The sequence below is a fragment of the Phaethon aethereus genome (genome assembly GCF_964289735.1).
Source record: "Phaethon aethereus genome assembly, chromosome: 2".
In the NCBI taxonomy this organism is placed as follows: Eukaryota; Metazoa; Chordata; class Aves; order Phaethontiformes; family Phaethontidae; genus Phaethon; species Phaethon aethereus.
Genome location: NC_138582.1, coordinates 24,981,049 through 25,003,813, shown reverse-complemented (window position 1 = coordinate 25,003,813; position 22,765 = coordinate 24,981,049). Strand labels below are relative to the sequence as shown.

The following is a 22,765-nucleotide window of genomic DNA, read 5'->3' as shown; positions in this document are numbered from 1 at the left end:
ATCTTCTCTGTGTTTCCTGTAGCCTCTGAGAAGCTGTAATGTTTACCAAAAAAAGGAAACGGAAACCACAGCTGTATATTATTCAAATTACTTTTAAGAGAAGGCACATGAGGCATCTACTGCTGCAAAGATTTCAGTTTTATAACTTAAAGTGCAAGACCAGTCGGTATCCATAGTCACAACACTACAAATGTTCAACTGCTGAAGAAGGAATGAAAATAGCTCCCTTGGTGCCCTGTTGCCATAGGGGAAGAATCCTGTTGCAATCCTAGAGGAATACTGCTGTAAGAAATTGCAAAATAACGTTTTGGCAGACGATAGTGAGGTGTTTATAAATACAGAAGCTGAACTGTATTAAGAAACTTCTTGGCAGCTTTAAGAGCATTTGCTGGTTTTAGTTTAAAACGCATATTATAAAAGTAACAAACAGGAGATTGTATTGAAAATCACTTAGAAGGAGATATATTGAGGCATTGCACGTTTTAAGTATATCATTAGTTCACAATCTTCCTATAACGTTGTCTCACAATAGAAGAAAAGGTGTGGTAGCCCTGTCAGTCCGGCCATAGGGAAAGGGAGGATGCAATCCTGATACCAGTGTGCTTATGTGTGTTGAGATGCATGGTTAACTGCCTACACATCATAGGAATCATGGTTTGTAAACTGAATATAGTAAAGCTTTCTGCTTTTTGCTTCTTTTCATAGCACAAAAGTTGAGAGAGCTTATTAGGCATTCTGATAGCTTAGTTAAGGGTAAAACATTTGGGTCGTGGCTGATTTTACTCAGCAATCACCCTGTCAGAACTTTATTTCCCTCACTCCCTTGCAAGAGGTCTTTGTCCATTGACATGTGCTTTCTCAGTGGCTTGCCATTCCATGGCCCTTTGGCCTTCAGCTGAAGCTCTCTGGGCAGAAGTTTCTGTGTGGAATTCGGAGGGTTTTTTAATCAAACTGTGCTGCAGTTTAAGTATTTTAAGTATTGTTGTCTTAGATTAGAACTCATTTGTTGCATATCTGGAGACTCTGGTATCTTCATCAATTAATGTCTGTGTAAACAGTATGTAAAGCGCAGCTACTGCTGGTATTTACACATTTGTATACATACTTACTAAGAGTAATGCAATCATAAAAATCTACCAATAATATTGCATTTGGAAAAGAGGTTCTGCCGTTGCAGGTTGTCTAGGGTTCTGAGGTCCACATCCAGGTGGTTTGGACCTGGACTTGTTCAAAACCCATTTGCTTTGGAGTTGACTAGATATAGTACATAGGCAATCATTTAAAAATGAAGAAAGAAAATTACTTAAGCAGTAAGCGAAATTCAAGATACACGTGTTTATACATTTTTATTTCTGTCCTCTCTGCTCTGGGATTTGGAAAACATATAATGCTTTTGGCATGGACCATAGAGTGATCAGGGAGCATAAATACTGAATGAATGGTATTGTGAAACGGAAGTTTGCAGGTTTGAATGCTTAAAACTGACCCTTTTGACTGACCAGAGCTGCATGCCGTGTTCTCAATATCTGTGTACACAATGGATTTATGCAGTGCTTTAGATGATATTTTTTGGTTTATTGCCTGTTCCTTCCTTCCTACTGAACATTGAGTTAACACTTTTCTAGAATCTTGTTTTCTGAGTCAAAGCAGTCAGCTCAGTCATCATTTTACAGGTAAAGTTAAGATAGGCAGCGATACCAGTAGGAAAAGTATGTTTATCTCTATTGAATCAAATGGGATACTTTGGGAGTTCTTTCGTCAGCCCTGTTCACGGTTAGTCTGGATAGCTCAGCAGAATTGGTCACCACATTAATCTCCTGGCATGTCTTGGGCAGCGCAGGTCCCTGCAGGGCTCTGCCTTCTTCCACAGTGAAAATTCCCATGTTTTCCAATCACTGCTTCTTTTCTCCCAAATAATTTACCGATTCTGAAATTATTTATCTATTTAACTTCCTCTCTTTTCCCTTATAGGTAGCATAGTTTCTTTAAAAGCCTTTGATTAAACACCTTGTGGAATTTGTATAGGGAATTCCCGTAGACTATGTAACTAAATCTGCTTTGTTGTTATGCTTGTAGATTCCTTAGGAGAACACTAGGTTTGAGCCATAGTATTTCTTATTTTATAATTCAATTTGTTCACATTTTTGTTGCAGAACAGGACATGATCCAAAAGTACTACTAGATTCCTGAGATCAAATGAAAGAAGGGATTTGCTGTCTAATTAAAGTCTAATTAAATATAGCAATTAGCAAAATTCTTGTTTAACAAAAAATATCCATATAAACGTTTTATTTCTAGTCTGCTTGAGAAGATGTCTGTTTTCAATAGTTCATGAGAAATCCATTCCATGGAATTACTGCATTTTACAAGTGAGACTAAAAGTGCTTGTAATCTGAAAAATACCCATCACAGCCTTTAAAATAGGATTGAGGAGGTCTCAGAGAAGTAGAGCAAACAAAAGTTTTGTTCCTGTTTCACACAGTTTCTTCAGAGCACCAAACAACTTTCCACTTTAATGGAATGTACACTGTCCTCTTGATCCATAAGAGTGAGTAACTGTGAGTTGTAGTGGTTCCATATGGAAAATGAAGAGCAACAACCTTGACATTACAGCACTTATTTGAGTTCTTTTGTCACAGAGCTAAACAAGCTAAAATTCTCAAACCTTTTGAAAGCCTGGTCAGGTATGATCAAGTTAATGTAGTTTATGGCATTAGTTAGAGGTCTAAGTAATCTTTGTCATACATGTAATTGTGGTGATATCAGACACAGAGGTAGAACTGCTGTTAGCCTGAGAGCTAACTCTTCTGCATGTGAAGGTACAGCAATGCTAGCAGAGCAGATTTTATCCATGAAGTTTCATAATAAACACAGTTTAAGGGCTTAGAGTCACATTGATCAGGTTTATAACACCAAATGTTAGATAGCTTTCTAGTGAGACTTGGCGGGGCATGGAGGGGAGACAAAGGGAGCAGACTTTGGTAGATACCTTTGTAGACTGAAGTGTTTAGTTGTAAGCTCTACTGGATTTCTGAATATGCACTTGCACAGTGCTGTGTCCAGTAACAGCCTCTGCTTGGAGTTCTCTCTGGGAACTTGAACATTGTATTTCTCCCCATTTTTTTGGATTCATAAAACAAACCAAGTGTTCTAAATACTCCTGTGTTTTCTAAAGTGTTCATATCGTTCACTCACTGACAACATGATTTTGAAGGCATCATACTAAATCCCTGCTTTCTAGCTGTACAGTCCTTTCTGTCAGTTGAATTTGGAGCTCCTCATTCTCCTTATATTTACAGAACAGTAAGCGTGATGGTTAAATATAGAAACAGGACCTCAAAGCGAACATGATGAAATAATACTTGAATGAGACGTTCTTGCATTAAAAACCTGGAAATTAAGGAAGAGATGCTATGCAGCTCAGCGTAGGCACATTGCTGTTACGTTTTCATAGAGACGATTCAGTAATCATCCAAATAAAACTGACATTTCTGTATTCTGCAACTGCCTACACATTTCCTATTTTTCTTTATTGCCTATTAAACTATTCCCCTGAACCAACACCACCATATTCTCTAAAAAAAATTAAAGTTTTGCTCAAATGAATTTTGGAAAACAAAGCAGCCTTTCAAGATATATTTTTTTTTCAAAAACACATAGCTGTGATATACATTGTTTCAGATTGATTTGCAGAAATGTGGCTCCTTGTATTTTAGAAAAATGATGCCTGACATACAGCCCTTTGTGTTAACCAATGTATTCAGCAGTTTTGTGTTTTGCCTCATTATGTTATGTCTTTGACTATAATTCTATGTTATAATTCCACAATTCAGCATTTGTGAGTATTTGGATATGTATATTGCTGGAGATAGGATGTTTATTTTCTTTAACCCTAATGATGGCTTATCAGAACATTCAATCGAAATTGATTGCTCCTGTGATTCGGATTTACGATTAACACAACTCACACTCCTACATTTATTTTTGCTACTAGTTACAGTAGGTATTTAGCTGTGGCACATAACTTTAACATCTGAATTTTATCCCTGGGTCCTGCTGTCCTGCTGTGTGATTTAATCACTTCAGTTTAATCACTTCAGTTCTCTGCCTCACATTCTCTATTTTTGAAATAAAAACAATAATGCTGACCTCTTTTGTTTCAGCACTTAATGCATTTCTGCTATAAACCTCAGTAGGAGAGTTACAAGGTCATGATAGCAGTAGAAGTACATTCTTACTGAATGTTTCCAAAGATCAAAAGCTTTTTTTTTTTTTGGACAAAAAAAGAAAGAATAGGGGTAAAATATGGTGGTGTGTTACGCTTGAGAAAATAACTGTTGTATGAAAGAATATACAACTTACGTTGTACTGGTTCCAACTTATGTTGTATGCATATATGTATGCAAATCCCTTTCATTTGATCTCAGGAGTCTAGTAGTACTTTTGGACCATATTCTATTCTGCAACAAAAATGTGAACAAATTGAGTTATAAAATAAGAAATACTATGGCCTTACATATATGTGTTAGATATTGCAGACCAAAGCGCCTTAGTTCATGGGAAAATGTTACCCCACTACTCTGTTTTAATGAAGTATTCTAATACTGGTCCAAGCAACGAAACTAATTGACCTTAGAGTTATTTTAAGCAATTGGTGAATGTAAGACAATGATAAAGTATAGCAGACTCGGAGATTTTTCTCTGAGATAAAATTGGGATGTTTACATAAAAGGCCATCTTTAATCGTTCAAATCAACCTTGAATAGGGAGACATGCAGACATATTTCAGTAGTTACACAAAATTTATTAACTTATTGTAGCTGGTATAATGTAAAAATAATTTTTCACAATCACATAAACTTTGATGTAGCTTGAAATATTCTTTCCCTTGTCTGACTTGGCAATTCAGGATGAATTGCAGGACACTGTCTCTTAGATAAGCTGATTATTTTGCAAGACAATCATACTGGCTTGTTGTTGATATTCCAAAAGGACATAAAGGTTGCATATTTAATTTTTATGCTGTGTAACTGCAATCTGTAATCCTACTTCAGCTCTCATTCTTCAGCTTGGGATGTGACTGAAAATGGCTGTGGTGCCATAGGATAGCTAATTGGTAAAGCCTGTTTGGAATGTGGGTAAGCAAGCCATTTTGGCAGTAAGCAGAGTAGTAAAGAGCACTCTTTTTCCCTTCGTTGACTCCCAGGCTAAAATTAAACAGAGTTAGATATTTCCACATATAGTGATTTACAATGCATCTGTTCTGAGTCAACTAGCAGAAAGAACTAATTACCTATATACTCTTATAAAAAAGAACTCTTCAATTGGGTGTAATATGCAGATCTGCATTTTTATAGTATGTCTTACTGGAAATGTCTTTCAAAACAGTAAGACAACAAGTAAAAAGATTATTTCTTCTTTCTGTTATCCTTTAAAATAATTGGATACTAAATTAATGATGCTAACTCAACCTGTATCAGCACCTGTTTATCATTCATGTATCCTGAGACATCTAGGAGTCATGAGCTCAATGCTAAGATAATTCATGATGCAGTTTATATAGCAAGATGGTGTAATGTTTTCTTTAGTTACTTAGTTACCAAAAATAAACAAAAGTTTTCAGAATTAGTTTTTATTGTAGAACATTCCCTTTGTACATATTTGTGACCCCCCCCCCCCGTATACATTAACTATAACTTAAACTTCAGTTCCCTGTAAAGGTTTTTCAGTTCATTTTATAGAGGAAAATCTAGAATGTCTTACTGAAAGGTTTTCCTGGAAATAGCAATATGGATGTGTTTGGATACTGCATGCACAGAGCAGAATTTAGAAAGAATTCTGCAAGGGTGATCCTTTATTGTTGCAGAGATAAAATACATTTTTCTGCACATAAATAACAAGGCTGCTTCTCAGTGTCTGGTGCATCATAGTATGTTGTGTTAAATGTTGAGTTTCAATAAGTAAATTTCTGACTGAACCATTATTGTCTACTCTTCCTAGTAAACTTTTTTCACCAAAATGTTGGGAGTGACTCAGTAATGCAGTTTACTCTTTCACAAGGTTCTTGCATTTCCAAAACGACAGCCATTTTCACCAACTATTGCCACCTCTCTTCTTCCCAAAGTGCTCATTCCCCTCTGCATTCTTTTTTCACCATCCTACTGCCTTCATCCTTTTCTTCGGTCTCTGTGATATTTGAAGCCCTTTCCCATGCTTTCATCACCGCTGAGCGTCCCTCAGCACAACCACTCTGCTGCGTGACTCTGCCCCGTTTCACCTATCGTGCTTTTCCCTCTGGCCTCTTTTTTCTGCAGCTGCATCCCCCAGGCATCCTCTTCCACCTCAACAGGAGTACCATATTCCCTTTTTGTCCCATTTATTACATGCCTGAATCTCCCTTCTGAAGGGGGGGTTGGGGCTGGAGCCCCAGGCTGGCGACCCCTCTCCTCCCTGCTCCTTCAGCAGCCTTTGCTCAGCACTGAAGGTGGGAGGAGGTGGCCACGCCAAGCGCAGAAGGCCCCAGGTTATCCTCTGTGGAACCCCGGTCCCTTGGGAAGACGAGTGCTGTTGCTGCAGTTGTCATTGTCCAAGGAAGCTTGTCAAGAAGCTCGTCTGCAGGGTGAGAGAGCCAAGCGCGGTTGTGCTCTCCTGCCTCCCGTTCGTCTTCCTCCGCCGCCCGCCCGCAGCCTCCCCTTGCTTTGGTCCTTCAGGAGGGAGACAAAGTCGGGAAAGAAATGATCTGCACAAACTGCACCTGGCAAATGACACCATGACTTTGAGGAAGTTCTGAAACTTTCAAAGATTACGTGGTGTTGGGTTTGATTCTGACTTTTCAAATCATTTACTAAATAGATGTAACGGGTAACTCTGGCAAGAACGGGGATCTGGAAAGGAAACCCAGTATGGTATGGGACTAAGGTCTGTTTTTTCTGAGATGTAAATTTAATTAAAAGGAGAAAAGGGGAGGGGAGAAAAGAAAGTTCACCACAATCTTAATGAAATCCAGGAAACTCGAGTATTGCATTCTGACAGCAACAAAATAGCAATTAAATTTTTTTTTCTTAGACGTGTAAGGAGTCTGCTGCCCACTTGCAGCTTCGTCCTCACGTCAGTGAGATCTTCCTCGAAAGAAGAAAACACAAGTTTAAGATTTCTTTTTTTTGGGGGGGGGGGGGGGAGGGGAGAGAGGAGGCAAATCTGAGAAACTTTTCTTTGACTATGTAGATATTTATTTTGAAGAAAGCTGTTAGACGGAAAACAAGTTTACATAGGTGATTAAACTGCTCTTTGAATATAGTGGCGAAGTAGCAAATAAGGCAGTAAATTTCAGTAATTCAGTGTGACAGAAGTAGCTTGGTAGGAGGCCAAAGTTACCTGACAGATTGAAAGGCAAGTAATGTAATTGCTTATCTGACTACTTGTACTGGTTTTTTCCTTTTTTCTCCCAGACACAAGCTATTGACAACAAAAGACAACTGGAAAAAGAAACCTTTTTTTCTTTTTGTTCTACCTTACTTCAGAGTTTTATGAGATTGTGCTAGTGTGATTTCATTGAAGTGAGAAGATAGTTTCAGTTCAAAGCATGTGTTGAACTTCTTAGTTTTAGCTAATTTTTTGCAGTAAACAGGAAACCAAATTGAGTAACTAGCATCATGTGCTACAGTAACTTTTTTTTCTTTTCAGGAATTTGTTATAAATGTGGGACTTTTTTGTTGACTTTGCCTGTAGGCTGACTTGATTCTTCGCTCTTTGGGAGGTCTCTGACTCCCACTTGTCATATCACATGTACATTAAACCTTTCATTAAGTATTGCTGACAACAGGCGGTATCTCTTAAAGATGCAGGATTCTCTTATTTTGGCATCCAAGTTTCTTATAAAAGCTAATGATTGTAGCATATACTTTATCAATCCTCTGTTACCTTCTGCTTCCTTTTTCCAGTCTCCTCCAGATCCTCCTGCAAGGCATATTCCCTGCTCTTCTTAATTGCATGTTACCCCTTTACTTTATGCTTGATGTCGGCTTTGCCTTAAATTGCAGATTTATTTCTAAGGTTTATTACTGACATTTAAAACCATCACATCACATAGATTAGTCTGTGTATAGGAGTTCCTCACAGTGTGTGTTCCAACTCCAAGCCTGTGCTAGGCGCATGATTTATCTTCATGTATATCTTGACTGCTGTTTTCCCATTGTACTCATCAGGTTTTGCTTGCGTCACCCCAGGTTGGTGAGTCTTCTGCCATTTGGAATTTAGCTGGTTTTAAAATTTTGGTATATACAATAAACTTATCTCTTCTTTTTTTCCTCCCATTTACAATTTTAGGTGATGTATTATGTGTTTTGAGGCATATGTTTTTGCTGGTTTTTGGAAAGTTCATTGAACCGTGTGACAAGCTTTATGATTTTATTTCAGTTTATTATTAAATTCAGATTGTTGCATAATTATATTGTATACTACAGAGTAAATATAGTATATATTGCTTTAGAAACTATGATTCTTCAAATTATAGAATTACTGTAATTCGCTAGAACTTGGTGCTGGGACCTTCTAGTAACCAGGATTTCTGGTTTTAATTTATTTCGTTATTTGTTTCATTATTTCATTGATTTGTTGTAAAATTGCAAAACTTATGTGAAAAGATAACTGCCATTTACTACTTGCCACACTTTTTCAATATAACTGATACCGTTTGTATTGTATTAATCCATTTGTTTCTGAATTTTACAGCTCTGTATATAAGTTCTGCTGCAACAGAGACTTTATCTGTACTATTAAAACAAAAGCCTCACTAATACATCATCAGATTTTTAATGCAGGTTTAACGGAAATAGTGTTTTATAAATTGTGTTTTAGTGTGCTTGGCTTGAAGTATGTGCTAAGATTTCTGTATACCGAGAATAGTTTTTCTCCTATTTTGAGCCTTAATTCCCATGTTTGTTTTTCTTCACAAGCATAACAAAACTAGAAGTTTACTCTTAAGAAATGAAGGTAATAGTAGCCCTGTCTTGTAATCCTAGGACTTGAAAAGTTAGATTTAAAGAAAATAAGATACATTGTAAAACGAGGAGCTCACAGTGCCAAGACTGCCAACTTTAGCCTTATTTTACCTAACTATTCCACTAAAGAATATTTATGACCACATTTACATGAAAAATGTTTGTCCTAAGCAGCTTTGGGCAGAGTACGGACCTAAAGTAGACCTGGCTTTATTAAAGGAAGCCGCTGTCCTAGACCAAGTTTTTCTTTATTGAGGTTGAGGGGAGTCATGCATTATATTCTTCTCTTTCTGTCAAGGGTCTCATTGAGTCATTTCTTGCATAATGTTACTGTTGGCTAAGAAACTGAGGAAAGGTCTTGTGTGTATTCAGTTACACACACAACTTTGTGAAAACAAGCATTTTTCTTGGCAAAAAATTGTAATAAGCAAAATAAAAATGCAATTCTCTGCATTTTTATGTGTGTCCATAACACTGGCAGTGTTATTGTTATTGTAAGTTTGTTTTAATTATTACTCTTGATTGGAATTTTAAATAATTAAATATATATATGTAACTCCCTTCCAAACAGAAGTCTGCATCAAAGATGATTTGTGTACAAGAAAAATGAATACATGTATGGAGATTCTTTAGCAGATAGTTTCCATTTCATTTTCTTTTCTACAATGTGTAGGTGCGGTACTCTTGTCCAGCGTACAAGGATTAGCAATTAATGTTGATCCGGTCCTGTATACTTGGCTTATCTACCAACCTCAGAAACGAGCTAGTAGACACATTCAGCAGGTACGTATTCTTGGAGGGAAAGGAGTAGAGAGAGGGGAAACCTTCTCTTCCATATATGCCAGTAGTGGATTCTTGTTCCACATACTTGTTTTCATTAACCGTGTTCTTTGTAGTTTTCTGCATGTACTGTTGATCATAGATTGAATTATTTAAAATGTTAAGTTTTGCATATTAACCTTTTCATTTTACAACGTTTTGTTTATAATCTTTAATTAAAAGAATTGGGAGAATGTTTTTTTTGGTGGTCACTGTTTAGGATCAGTTTTTGGCAACTAGTTTTAACTACTGAGACCTCATAAGCCTCCTGAGTCTGAATAGTAAATCATGTTTTAACTATTTGGGGTGGTCTATCAAATAATTGCATAACTTGGTATAAAATCACTACTCTTATTAAAACCCGTTTTAATAGATGAACCATACAGTACATAACTTGGCATAAGTGAATGCTGTAACAGATTCTGTATATAGTGTCAAAACACATATTTGCATACAAAGTGTTTGGAAAAGATACAAGAAGTTAAGGCTGTTGGATCTGTGTGGCACAGTGTTTTCTTTAACACATTCTTGACCTTAATTTTCATGCCCCATACTCCTGACCTGGAAAGAACACAGGTTTTGCCTGATTTTAAACTTATTTTTAACTGTTGATGGGCAGACCAGTAGACTGTTCTAAAGCTTAAATTTGTCATACTTGATCAAACTAGTGGTCTCTGTAGACTGATGTTCTGTCCTTGGTTATAAGTGGTCAATTATTAAGTGGCCAATATAAGAATCTTTCAATGTTTGTCTCATAACTATAGAACACTATGCACATCAGGGAAGTTTCATGCTGGGTCTTCTAAGTAGGAGGATTAACATGATATGTAAATATTTCTGTTCCTTGTGTGTAAATGACCTTGTTGGGTAGTAATTGTCTAACATTAATTTGGCTCCCATTAAGCTCATTCTGTACCAGCACCATCTGAAAAAATCAATGTGTGAATTGCTGCTTTATTATTTTAATAACTTAACGCTGTTCTTAAATGTGTTGAGTTATTCTTCAGTCCTGCATCGTAACTGGAACAGCACAACATTTCCTGGTATATTTCTTTTTTTAAAATAGACCATTTATTTACTTTTGTAATACTGTTATGTACCCTTCCAAAATGTAGTTGAGCCTGGTTGTTTCAAATATTCATGTAAAAGTCTTTCCTAAATATTAATCTGTATAATCAGCTGTTACTCAATGCTTTCTCTTTTGATTGCCCTTGTATACTGAGTGACTAGAAAGGCTCAGGGACTACATTTGGTAACTTATTTGTCCGTGGTTTTGATCACCAGTGGCAAAATTTTTAACCAAATTTTGATCAAGTAGTTACTTTGTAATTTCTATCATTACCTTATACAGCCTTCTAAATTTTTTCTTTTATCTATTTCTGATTAAAATTACTGTATCACATTTCTGATGTTCTTAGCATTTAGAGTTGCTTGGTCATTTGAAATTATTTTAAACGTGAATTTATAAAACTAACTGTCGACATCATACTAGTTTCACCATTAATGTAACTGTGGTAATGGATTGCACATAACAATAAAAATTACAGTGTCTGTAGTAGTTATGAACAAACTTTATTTGAAGAGATATTTGCACCTGTATTAAATTATCCTTAACCAAAGATTCTTTTTTTATGTAATACTTTAATTATCCTAAGGTAAGGATTGTAGTCAAAGTTGTGATAACAAGCTGAACCTTTTCCAGTAAGTAATATACAAGGCCATAACTTTGTATATTTGATTATTTATTATTATTTATATTATAATGTTTTTATATTATAATATATTATTACAACATATATTATAATAATTTATAATATATATTACATTATTATTATTTTACAATTAGTTTGTATAACAAAACAAAAATGCTCTTTATAACCTTTGTAACTTTTGAACATTTGATGGAACAACTGTAAGGCATGATACTTTCAAGCAAGTGATATGGTCAAAATGTTATTGATGGATAAAGCTTTTTTCTTCCTCTATTCTGTCAGTCTTACATAATTGCAGAAGAAAAGAAAATACATCACTTCAGAAGTTCCTTGTATGATTCAGACATCTTAAATGTTAAGATATTTTCAATTTTAATGTCTGCATAATACAATTTTTTGTTCTGTCATTTTGAGTAAGTCAAAATTGTGAATTTTTTCTGAAAACCTAGTCAGAAAATCTTTCAGTATGTTTGGTTCTGTGTACGCATTCTACCAAGTGATAATATTATGAGTTCAATAAGATAAATCAAATAATTTAATTTATTTGGGACCACAACAATAGCCATGTAAACTTCTGATTACATACAGGATAGGGCTGGGGTTGTCTGGCTCCCCAGAGAGGTAGGTATGCTTTTACATGCCAGAACTTCTTCATATTTGTTTGCCTTTTAACTATTACTCTGGGTAATATATATATATTATATATGATACATATTTTAGATAAATATCTTTTATAAGATACATATTTTTTTACATATCCTTTATATAAATCTCTTTACTGAAATACTCACTATGTGTAATGTAACTGTGTTGGCATGGTTTTGTCTGAAAGCATGAAGAATTAGAAATACCAGAACATACTTAACTTCATAAGCTGAAATGTGATAGGACAGAAGCAAGCACAAAAGTTAATGCATTTTTACAAAACACATAAATTTTCAGTGATTTTTCCATCAAGCTGTACAGTGTCTTCTTTAAGATTAATGTGATGAAGCCACCAAGAAATGTAATTCTCTTTGGCCTTACTGACATTTTATTCAACTGGAACAGAAGAATGAACGACTGCTGCGTTGGGGTGTGGGGGTACACGCAGCCCAGTGAGGACTACTCCATTTAATTTATTGTTGCTAAAGGTACCTCTGTCTGCACCTTGCTTACCCAGCAGCTAATCATCGTGGAACTAGTGTGGAATGTTGTAGAAACTGTAGTAGCAGCTGAGGCCATTGTGTTACTTGCTTTGTATAGATGTTAATTCTTTACACTTTCTCCCTTCCTTTACCCAGTATGTCTATTTTGTACAATTACGTTATAAACTCTTTAATGGTGTTTATGTAGCATCTAGTACGCTATGTCACATGTCCTGATATGTTCTTAGGTAGTATCTGAAAAATGTAATGAATGATAAATGAGGATTTAAAAGTCTGACTAAAGGTAAACACCAAAAGGAGAGAGAAGCTATTTAAATGAAAAGTTCCGTTTGGCACAATAATCAATGACTATAAACAGGTTCCTCATATGTGTAGGCTAGAACTAAAAGATTTAAAAATCTTGGTATTAAGACTACAGTAAAGTTTTTTGCTGCTTCTATTTTCATTAGAAGGAAATTTTTAACTTGTTCCTACATGGAATTTTATGTCTTTAGGAACAATACACAGGACAACTGTTTGCAGGAGAAGGGGATTGGACTTAGTGTTTATCTAAAGAAAATGTTAGAATTTGGGAATTCACTTAATGTACTACCCTTTTATGTTTCTGTACGGTGTCCAAGTTACATACATCATTCTTCCTCACGTTTATTTTAAACTAACTTGGAAAAAAAAAAAAGGAAACTTTGGAAATAGAACTAGTCTTTAAGGCTTCTGCATGATTTTTTAAATACAGTGGAATATTTGATGCCACATGCTTTCAGTAAATGGCATTGTAGCCTATTACCTTCTTGTAACAAAGTGAGAGCATGCCAAAAAGTGGCTGCTGTCACATATTTGAATAACGATCTATATGGTTGCTGTTGTGGCTATATGGTCAGTGCTGTAGTGTAAATGGATGTAAATATAACTTGTTTTTCACTATCTGTTCTGAATTTAAACATGCTTCTGTAAGTTTTCCGTTGTCCCCTTTGAAGCACAGAAACAAAGAGAGTATTGCAGCCTAAAAACCTGTGAGGCACGCTCTCAGTGTTTGAACAAATCTGCATATGGCTTTTGAGTTTCACTCATGGCTACTAGAAATATGTGGTGTGGTTCTTAAGTTTCTTTGCTGAAGTGTACTCCCATGTGGAGTACCGCATCCAGCCCTGGAGCCCTCAGCACAGGAAAGGCATGAACTTGTTGGAGAGGGTCCAAGAGGAGGACCATGAAAATGATCAGAGGGATGGAACACCTCTCCTGTGAAGACAGACTGAGAGACTTGGGGTTGTTCAGCCTGGAGAAGAGAAGGCTCCAGGGAGACCTTATTGAAAAATGGGGACAAACTTTTTAGCAGGGCCTGTTGTGATAGGACAGGGGGTGATGGCTTTAAACTAAAAGAGGGCAGATTTAGACTAGATAGAAGGAAGACATTTTTCCCAAAGAGGGTGCTGAAACAGTGGTACAGGTTGCCCGGAGAGGTGGTAGATGCCCCATCCCTGGCAACATTCAAGGTCAGGTTGGCTGGAGCTCTGAGCAAGGACTGGATGACCTTTAAAGGTCCCTTCCAACCCAAACTATTCTATGGTTCTAAGTGAAAGGGCTATGTAAAATAAGCCTCTTCTGTATTGATAGTCTTGTCCATTATCGCGTCTTATCTAACTGGTGATACTGGCCATAGGTCAGTATAATGCCATTCTGAGGAGCATGACTGAATTTTAATCATGAGTAGTAATGCTTCCTATAAAATGTCGTTTCATTTGTGCCAAACCATAAGTCTATATATACAAAACGCAAAGTAGCACAGAGCTTTTGTTGCATGCTTTTTGATGTTCTTATTTTAATATGTTTGTTGCAAGTCTATAATCTGTAGATTTTCCCAGTAATAATAGAGGAAACTATTGAAAGCAGTTTAGTAAGAAGTTCTGCTGTCTGTTTGTATACTGTATGGTATAGTGTGCAGCATGTTTTCTTTAAAAGGTGATATGGCAAAGCCAATGCTGCTTATGTTTACATTAGCCAAGAATAGAATTAGTATCTCTCTTTGAACTGAACTCAAGGTAAACTCCTTAGTTTTCTTAGGTGTGAAGTCTGCAAAATTCTGTTAGTTATTACAGTAAGTTGTACAATGTCTTGCTCATTAAAGAGCCTGTTACAGTGCTCTGTAAACACAGTACTCCTGTGTTTCAGGCTGTGCCCATTGCCTCTGGTCCTGTCACTGGGCACCACTGGGAAGAGTTTCACTCCATCTTCTTTGCACCCTCCCTTCAGTTATTTTTATACATTGATGAGGTCCCCTGTGAGCACTCTCTTCTGCAGGCTGAACAATCCCAGCTCTCTCAGCCTTTCCTCATATGAAAGATGCTCTAGTCCCTTGATTATCTTCGTGGCCCTTTACTGGACTCTCTCCAGTATGTCCATATCTCTCTTGTACTGGGGAGTCCAAACCTAGGCCCAGCACTGAGCAGAGGGGAAGGATCCACCTCCCTTGACTTGTTGGCAATGCTTTGTCCAGTGCAGTCCTGGATACCATTCATCTTCTTTGCAGGAAAGGCACTTTGCTGGCTCTTGTTCAACCTGGTGTCCACCATGACCTTTTCTGCAAAGCTACTTTCTAGCTGGGCAGCCCCCAGCATACACCTGGTGCATGAGGTTATTCTTCCCCAGGGGCAGGACTTCTTATTGTTGAACTTCATGAGGTTCCTGTCAGCCCATTTCTCCAGCCTGTCATGGTCTCTCTGGATGGCAGCACGACCCTTTGGCATATCAGCCACTCTTCCCATTAATGAAGATATTAAACAGGATAGGACTCATTATTGACCCCTGGGGTACATCGCTATTTACTGGAGTCCAACTAGACTTCGTGCCGCTGATCACCACCCTCTGGGCCCAGCCATTCAGCCAGTTTTCAGTCCACTTCACTGTCTGCTCATCCAGACCATACTTCACAAGCTTCTCCATAAAGATCTTGTGGGAGATAGTGCCAAGGGCCTTACTGAAGTAAAGGTAGACAATGTCCACTGCTCTCCTCTCATCTACTAAGCCAGTCATTTCATGATAAAATGTTATCAAATTGGTCAAGAATGACTTCCATTTGGTGAAACTGTGCTAACTACTTCCAGTCACCTTCTTGTCCTTGATACACCTGGAAGTGGTTTTCAGGATTAGTTGTTCCATCACCCTCCCAAGGATTGAGGTGATACTGACTGGCATGTAGTTCCCTGGGTCTTCCTTCCTGCTTTTCTTGAAGATAGAAGTGACATTTGCTTTCTTCCAGTCCTCAGGCATCTTTCCCAATTGCCATGATTGTTCAAATAACATTGAAAGTGACCTTGTGATGACATCTGCCAGCACTTGTCGGTGCATCCCATGAGGGCCAATGGACTTACATATGTCTAGTTGCTTAAGTATTCCCTGACCTGATACTCTTCCACTGGGGATACGTCTTCCTTGCTCCATCCTTTCCCCTGGTCTCTGGGAGCTGGGATTCAAGGCTAGTCTTTCTGGTAAAGACTGAGGTGAAGGCAGCGTTCAGTACCTCGGCCTTTTCCAATAGGAGAAGTTCGTGAGTTCCCTGACTTGGTACCAGTGTACATTCCCATAGGTAATGAAATAGTTCAGCTGGCTCTTTTGCCATGCTGCTCCTTCCCTTTTCTAAACTCAAGTGAACACAAGAAGTTCATTAAGATTGTGTAATACTTATACAATCTATACACGTTTTTCAAAAATGTTTTATGTTTATTTCATATCTAACAGCTCTGAATAATGCACAAACAGAAGAAAATACAGTTGTTTAGTGTAAAGAAAAAAAACAACACACCCACGAATTGTTAACAGGGACAGGAAGAGGTAAGGAAAAGATATTTGTTACCATGAGAGTATTTTCACCTCCTCATCAGCTGATGATCTTTCCAGATAATCAGTGTAGCAAGTATTACTTCTGCTTTTTCTAGAAAAAGAGACTATTGGTAGAGCACCTTTCCTCTTTGGAGCACTGTACTACATGTACAGTGTGCAGTAATTAACACCAGAAACCTTTGTCAGCTAATGGGTTAAAAAACCAAAAAACCCAGAACACCGAAGACCCAGAACACACAATATATATTGAAGTGGCAGCAATTGTTGGAATTTATTTTGTTAAGTTACATTAGTTTATTTTTCAATGATACTGAGCTGAAATAACTTGAGTCTTGGTGCAGAGGAAGGAATAAACTTTATAAATCATAGTATTGTAGCTTAAAGTTCAAAACTTACTTTAAAAATCCTCAGTTTTTTAAAAAAAGCTTGTAAGCCAGGAGCATCTTTTTTTTTAATTTTTTAATTTGGCACCTTCTGAACTTCATGCCTGTTAAGATACTTACAACAAATTGTTAGTTTAAAAGAAAAACCACAACAACCAGAACTTGCTACTCAAGGTATATGTTAAAAAAGAGTGAATTTGTCATGCCATCTTGGTATTAACCTATTACACGATAGTTCTAATGGTTAATGGATTGATTCTCAACTGTTTAGTACTTAATATGGCAAGAATAAATTACTCTCCTTTAGTTCAAAGCCTGAAGAATAGGTGAAAAGCATTCTGGAGAAAGTTATTCAATGGTAAATTTTTTTGTACTGACATACAGTACATACATTACAGCATAGGTAAGTATTCGTCTCTGAGGGACATCATGATTGCATGACAGTGATTTTAGATGTTCACAAAACACCATGTCTTGAGTAGAACTGCCATCTGTCACTGTTCCAAAGACTTCATTAATTTTTTTTTGCTGGTTGCAAGCTACTGCACATGTACACATCGGTCTGTGTGCACACGGCATCCACTGTATGGGATAGCTGGATTTGGTATTGTTTCGAAGATGGCAACCCATGGCTGGGCTGAGGCTTCTGAGTTCAACATCTCACAAGCCAGTGCTTCATTTTTTCCTTTAGTGATAATATTTAAGTTCCTATCTTGGAATATTCTTTTGCTTTTGGTTTGTTATCAGGGAGGTGTCTCTATAGGTGCCCCTCAAATGAAAGTTACTCGACTGCTCAGTTGGTCAAGTTTTATTCAAAAAGCATTTCTCATGTTCCCAGATCTGCCTGCATCCTCTTCAGCCTCACACTTGTGGGAAGTTATAATTCAGGAATAAAATATTTAATTACAAAAAATTCCCAAGTAAAATAAAATAGTAATTTATTCTACCTGGGGCAAATTTCCACTAGCCCTCTTTACAGGATATGTTAGCTTCACTTAGTTGACATATCTCCACATAAATCAGGAAATACTTGGGGCTTGGTATTTTTGGCACGTTGGTTTTTAGCTATTATTATTCTGCGCCTTTTTCTGATTTTAGATCTTTATAATTTCCAAAGTCATATTGATCACACAGTATGAAGTAAAATAACAAGTATAATCTGTATCTGTTGATCCATTTACATGCAATAAATAGCATGAATGTATGTGTGTTTTGTGTAAATGTACTTAACATGGTGTATAATGTGTTAGATTATTTGTGTCAGTAAAATTTAAATTTGCAAAAGGATAGCTTTCCTGTAGTTTTTTAGCCACCACTTAAAAAGTTAATTGTAATATTATACTGGAAAAGTAGTTAATGTTCTTATTTTGAGTACCATGAATTATTATTAATCTAGTACAATTAATCTAATAGTCACAAAACATTATTGCACTGATAAAACTGTGGTCAGTATTCTAGAACAGAATCTGATTTTTGACTTTGTGTCAACAAAACAACCTCATAGAAATGTTGCTGTGGTTCCATAACTTTATTAAATGTTCGTTATTTATCTTCTTTAGAACACTACCAGTTAGTAACCATAAAGCTTACATCCCAAGCAGGTGTGTTAAACTTTACTACATATTATTTTACAGCTAGCTTTTTGGATTCTTGTGATGAAATGCTTATGATAACACTTGTCTGCAATGTCTCCTTTCCCATCAGATTCATCTTCTCGTACAGCTGTGGGGCTCTTGTCATCTGCTATTTCCCAAGCCACAATTTCCTCATCAGTTTGTGGCTAAAACCCAAATCTTGATGATCCTTTTCCATCTAGTTCAACGTTGATCTTTCATCTTCTGGATTCTTTTAACCAGAAATCTTTTGCCAAAAACCTGACAAGATTGTACTGGGCGTCATCAACAGCAACATCAGGCTTGATTTCAGTGAGCAAAGATGAAACAGCTGTTTCATTGTCCAGATCAGCACTCAAGCACTCAATATTTGGTCATAATTTTTTCCAGCTTTTTCTGGCTGTGATAGCCTTGATGTTTTTCACTATATGACTAGTGGTGTAACTTACTATATTTTGCTGATCCATTTCTTCGGTGGTTCAGAAATAGATGCCGCTTCTTCAGACAGTATTTCCATCCTACTGTCTTTTGTACGGTCTTGTATTGTCTGTTCATTCTTCAGAAACTGTTGCTTCACTTTGGCAAGTCAATGTTCTTGCAATGTTATGTCCAGAATTGCCAAATCGTGGCTCAACAGTTGCTGTTATGGGAAAGCTGCAGATGGCTTTGCCTTATGAAAGGTTGTATCAGATAAACTGCTAAATTTTGAAAATAAGTGATGTAAAGTGTCTGACGGAAGTTTACAAAACTTCAGACTCTCTCTCTGTATGCATGTGGGAAGTATTTCTGTGGTGTAAAACTTGTCTTTTCAAAGCAGCTGGATTTTTTTGTTGTTGTTACGGCTAGAGGACACCAAAGTGGCATGTTACTGTATTCCAGAATGACTTTTTAGTGCTTTTGGAGACAAAGCGGATGACTATACATTCTGAGGGAGGAGGAGAGATGAGAGTTCTGTTTGTCATTGACATTAGTATTTTCCTATTAACTTTGCATACCACTGTATATATAAGTTGATTGTTTTCAGTAGAGTAGGATTAAATAGTTGATTGTCTTTCTTATTTCAATTTACTTTTATAGTGGAAAATGGTGAAGGCGTTTGGAAGTCATTCTCCTTCAATTAAACGATTTTTCTGTTTGTTTTGGGGTTTTGTATGTGTGCACGTGTTGCACACTGCTTGATTCAGTGATCTGTTTTCTATTGGAGAAAATTTACAAGCACATTGCCCGCCTCACACGAATTTGTTTCCCACAGAGATTCCTAATGCAACGTGTGAGGTTTCTCATTACCCAGCTATATGGATTACATTTTCGCTCCAATACCAACAAAATTAAATTACACAAAAATTAAAATGCATGTAATCTTAATGTCTGCTCTTTAGAAAAAACTTTTGTCATCTTTAAATGATAACCCTCTGCAAAATCAATGATAGAAACATACTGCTTTTGTCAACTGGTATATATCTACAATTTATGTAGCAGCTAATGCTACAGCAAAATTGAGGGTCTTATTTTTTTAATGGTTTTTTTTTCTCTTCTAGCTCACGTTAATAAAAAAAAGTAACAACAAAGCTTATAAACTGTATTGATTTGTGGACCTCCAGTTCCAGAACCCATGTGGATTAATACACATCACTTTTCTAATCTTAAAATAAGGATGCAGTCCTTTAAACTAAGTTTTAATGCCTTCAGTTTTGTTTAACAGTGTCATATTTTGAGCAGTTTGTCGTTTATTGATATGCTTGAAAGACAAAACAGTTCAAAGTCAGTAGTGGTCAGAATTAAATTTTATATTTAAAATGTGAGGAACAAATAAAATAATGTGTAAATCACAATGCATCTTTTTCGTTCGAAGTTTAATGAAAGATGATAAATTTCTTTGCAAAACTTTGGGATCCTCATATCTGGCTAAAATTTTCCAGTTTCCATTAAACATTTAGATAGTTATTTTGCTTTAGTGATCATCCCGGTTTATTCATGTGCGTTTTAATTGGTTAACAAGCATGGTAGTCTGAGTTAATAAATTATATTTCACTTTTTTTGTTATTGTAGAGCTTTTCTTCAGACTAACAAGACTAAAATGAAGAATTACAAGTGCAAGTCTGAATGTAGCATTTCATAATTTGTTTTCAAAATATGTGTGCTCCTATCAATTGCTTCTTCTATACCTTTCAAAATACGTTGTTTAAAACATGCTTCTCATGAATAATGAGAATGTCATAATTCAACCTTAATGTGTTTTGCTTTGAGTGGTTCATAAGGCACTTCTTTTTCTAGCAGCCTGTAGGAACTGTTCCGTTTGGTGTGTCAGTAACTCGAAAAAAAGAGGATGAAGCATCAGTTGGAAGTGCACCTTTGGTAAGGCAACAATCAAATCAAGCCTCTGAGTATGCCAGCAGTCCTGTCAAAACAAAAACAGTAACAGGTATGATCACTTAATTGAAACTAGCCATTCTGCCTTTGCAGCCTCCCTCAAGAACATGCGTTCACAATTAAACAGCATCAGCTGTGCAAATACCGTGGAACAACTTTCCGTTTTATAGCAATATTCTCTCAGAAAATTACAACTTTTTAAATTAAAAATAATCAAACTTGCAGTTTTGAAATATATATTTAATTTTCTTCTCATTTCCATTTAGGTACTATCTTTGGGGCCCTGATAGTTTCATGTAACATGTTTTCTAAAACGAGATAAAAGAGATGTGCTTTCGATAGAATATCTGCTATTTGCATTGATATTTAATATTTTAGTCCATAATTTTGTCAGACTTGCGTACACTGTGATTAATCTCTTTGATTTCAGTCAGTCTGTTCACGTTGCTTAAAGTCTGGCATGTATGGAAGTCAAGATACGTGCATAAACAGTTAAAATTCACTGTTTTCAAAATCACTCTCCCGTAGAAAATGCATTGTTGGCACTTCTGTTTCTGGAGTTCAAGAACTTGTTACATTTAGGAATATTTTTCCGGCCCCTTAACAGTGCTAAGGTTAAACTTTGTTGTCACTAATCAAGATGATATGGCTTTCTGGGATTTTCTAGGCTATTTATTCATATAGTACTGTCTGCAAGTAGTAAAGTAGGAGATCATCCAAAAAAAGTGACTATGCAGCTGAGACTTTTAATAATCCTTCTGAAATACACTGAACAAATTCTCTTTTCCTTTACATTGATGTCTATTTCCAGATAGTCATGAAGCACTTCAAGATGTTGTCTGCTGAAACTGAGATTACAATCTTGTCTGTTAGTGGTAGGGTTAATTGTTATTTTGAGAGTGAAAAGGACTAAACACAGAAAATCTGTTTGCTCAATATTATATGGGTTGCCATGTTATCATTGATATTAAAATAATAGATTAATTTCAAAGGCTTCTTTTTATTTCATTTATGAATATATTTTATTTTTTCCATTTATCCTTTTATTTTTACCATTCATCCTTTTATTTTTACCATTCGTTTATGAATTTCCTTTATTTTTGCCTGTAATGAAATGACTATACTCAGTATATCCTATTAACTATAGTTACCATCTGTGCTATATCAACATCATAAATGATATGACTTGTTTCTTCTTGAGGGTAATTCTACCTGTGCCTGTCAAGAAAGCACAAAGGTATAATTCACTAGAAAAACTTTTGTTATTTTGAATATTTGACATTGAAAACCAGCTATTTGCATGAACAGATGCTAGGATAGTTTGTTAGTTACCAGTTTATAAAAGTATGCATATAGTTCTTATGATAACAAGATTTCTCATGAGCTTTCAAGATGAAATTTGCCTTGAGTTTTATCATTTCTGCAGTAACGATCACACCAGAGTAGTCTACTAAGAGAAAATGTTATTGTTCTAAATTTAGAAATGCCATGAATCTCAGTTTTGCTTCTGTTTTGGGTTTTGTTTGTGTCAGTGCAGAAATGATAAAACAGAGTGATAAATTATAAATAACATCATAAAAGCAAAAGAAGGATTTCTGTGCATGTCAGCTTCTTCCAGTTTGTAACTTGAAGTCAGTATCAAGATGTGTTTTCAGCCACTTAGTACAACACACATTGCTGCAAAAACGCAAAGTTCTTTTTTAGATTTCCTTTACGTTAGCTACCACTTACTGTACTCATTCAGCTTATCAAATAAGTTTAGCCTAAACCCCGGTTTTTTTTGTGATTAAGCAGATATTTGGCTTCTCTATAAAAAAATTTTGTGGCATAGAATTGAGGCTAATAACTGAAAGGTGATAGTAATAATTCTCTCAAGAGATAAGCGTT

The 22,765-nt window shown here is 36.2% G+C and overlaps 1 protein-coding gene across 1 annotated transcript in view; it reads left to right on the top strand.

Moving 5' to 3' along the window:
- VPS13B (vacuolar protein sorting 13 homolog B) overlaps positions 1–22,765 on the top strand; it is a gene marked incomplete at both ends in the record, with an annotated part of 485,525 nt that overhangs the window by 202,506 nt on the left and 260,254 nt on the right. The window contains 2 exons of the mRNA XM_081996267.1: positions 9,673–9,782; positions 20,783–20,930. Coding sequence (XP_081852393.1) covers positions 9,673–9,782; positions 20,783–20,930 — 258 coding nt within the window. The remainder of the gene's footprint in view (positions 1–9,672; positions 9,783–20,782; positions 20,931–22,765) is intronic.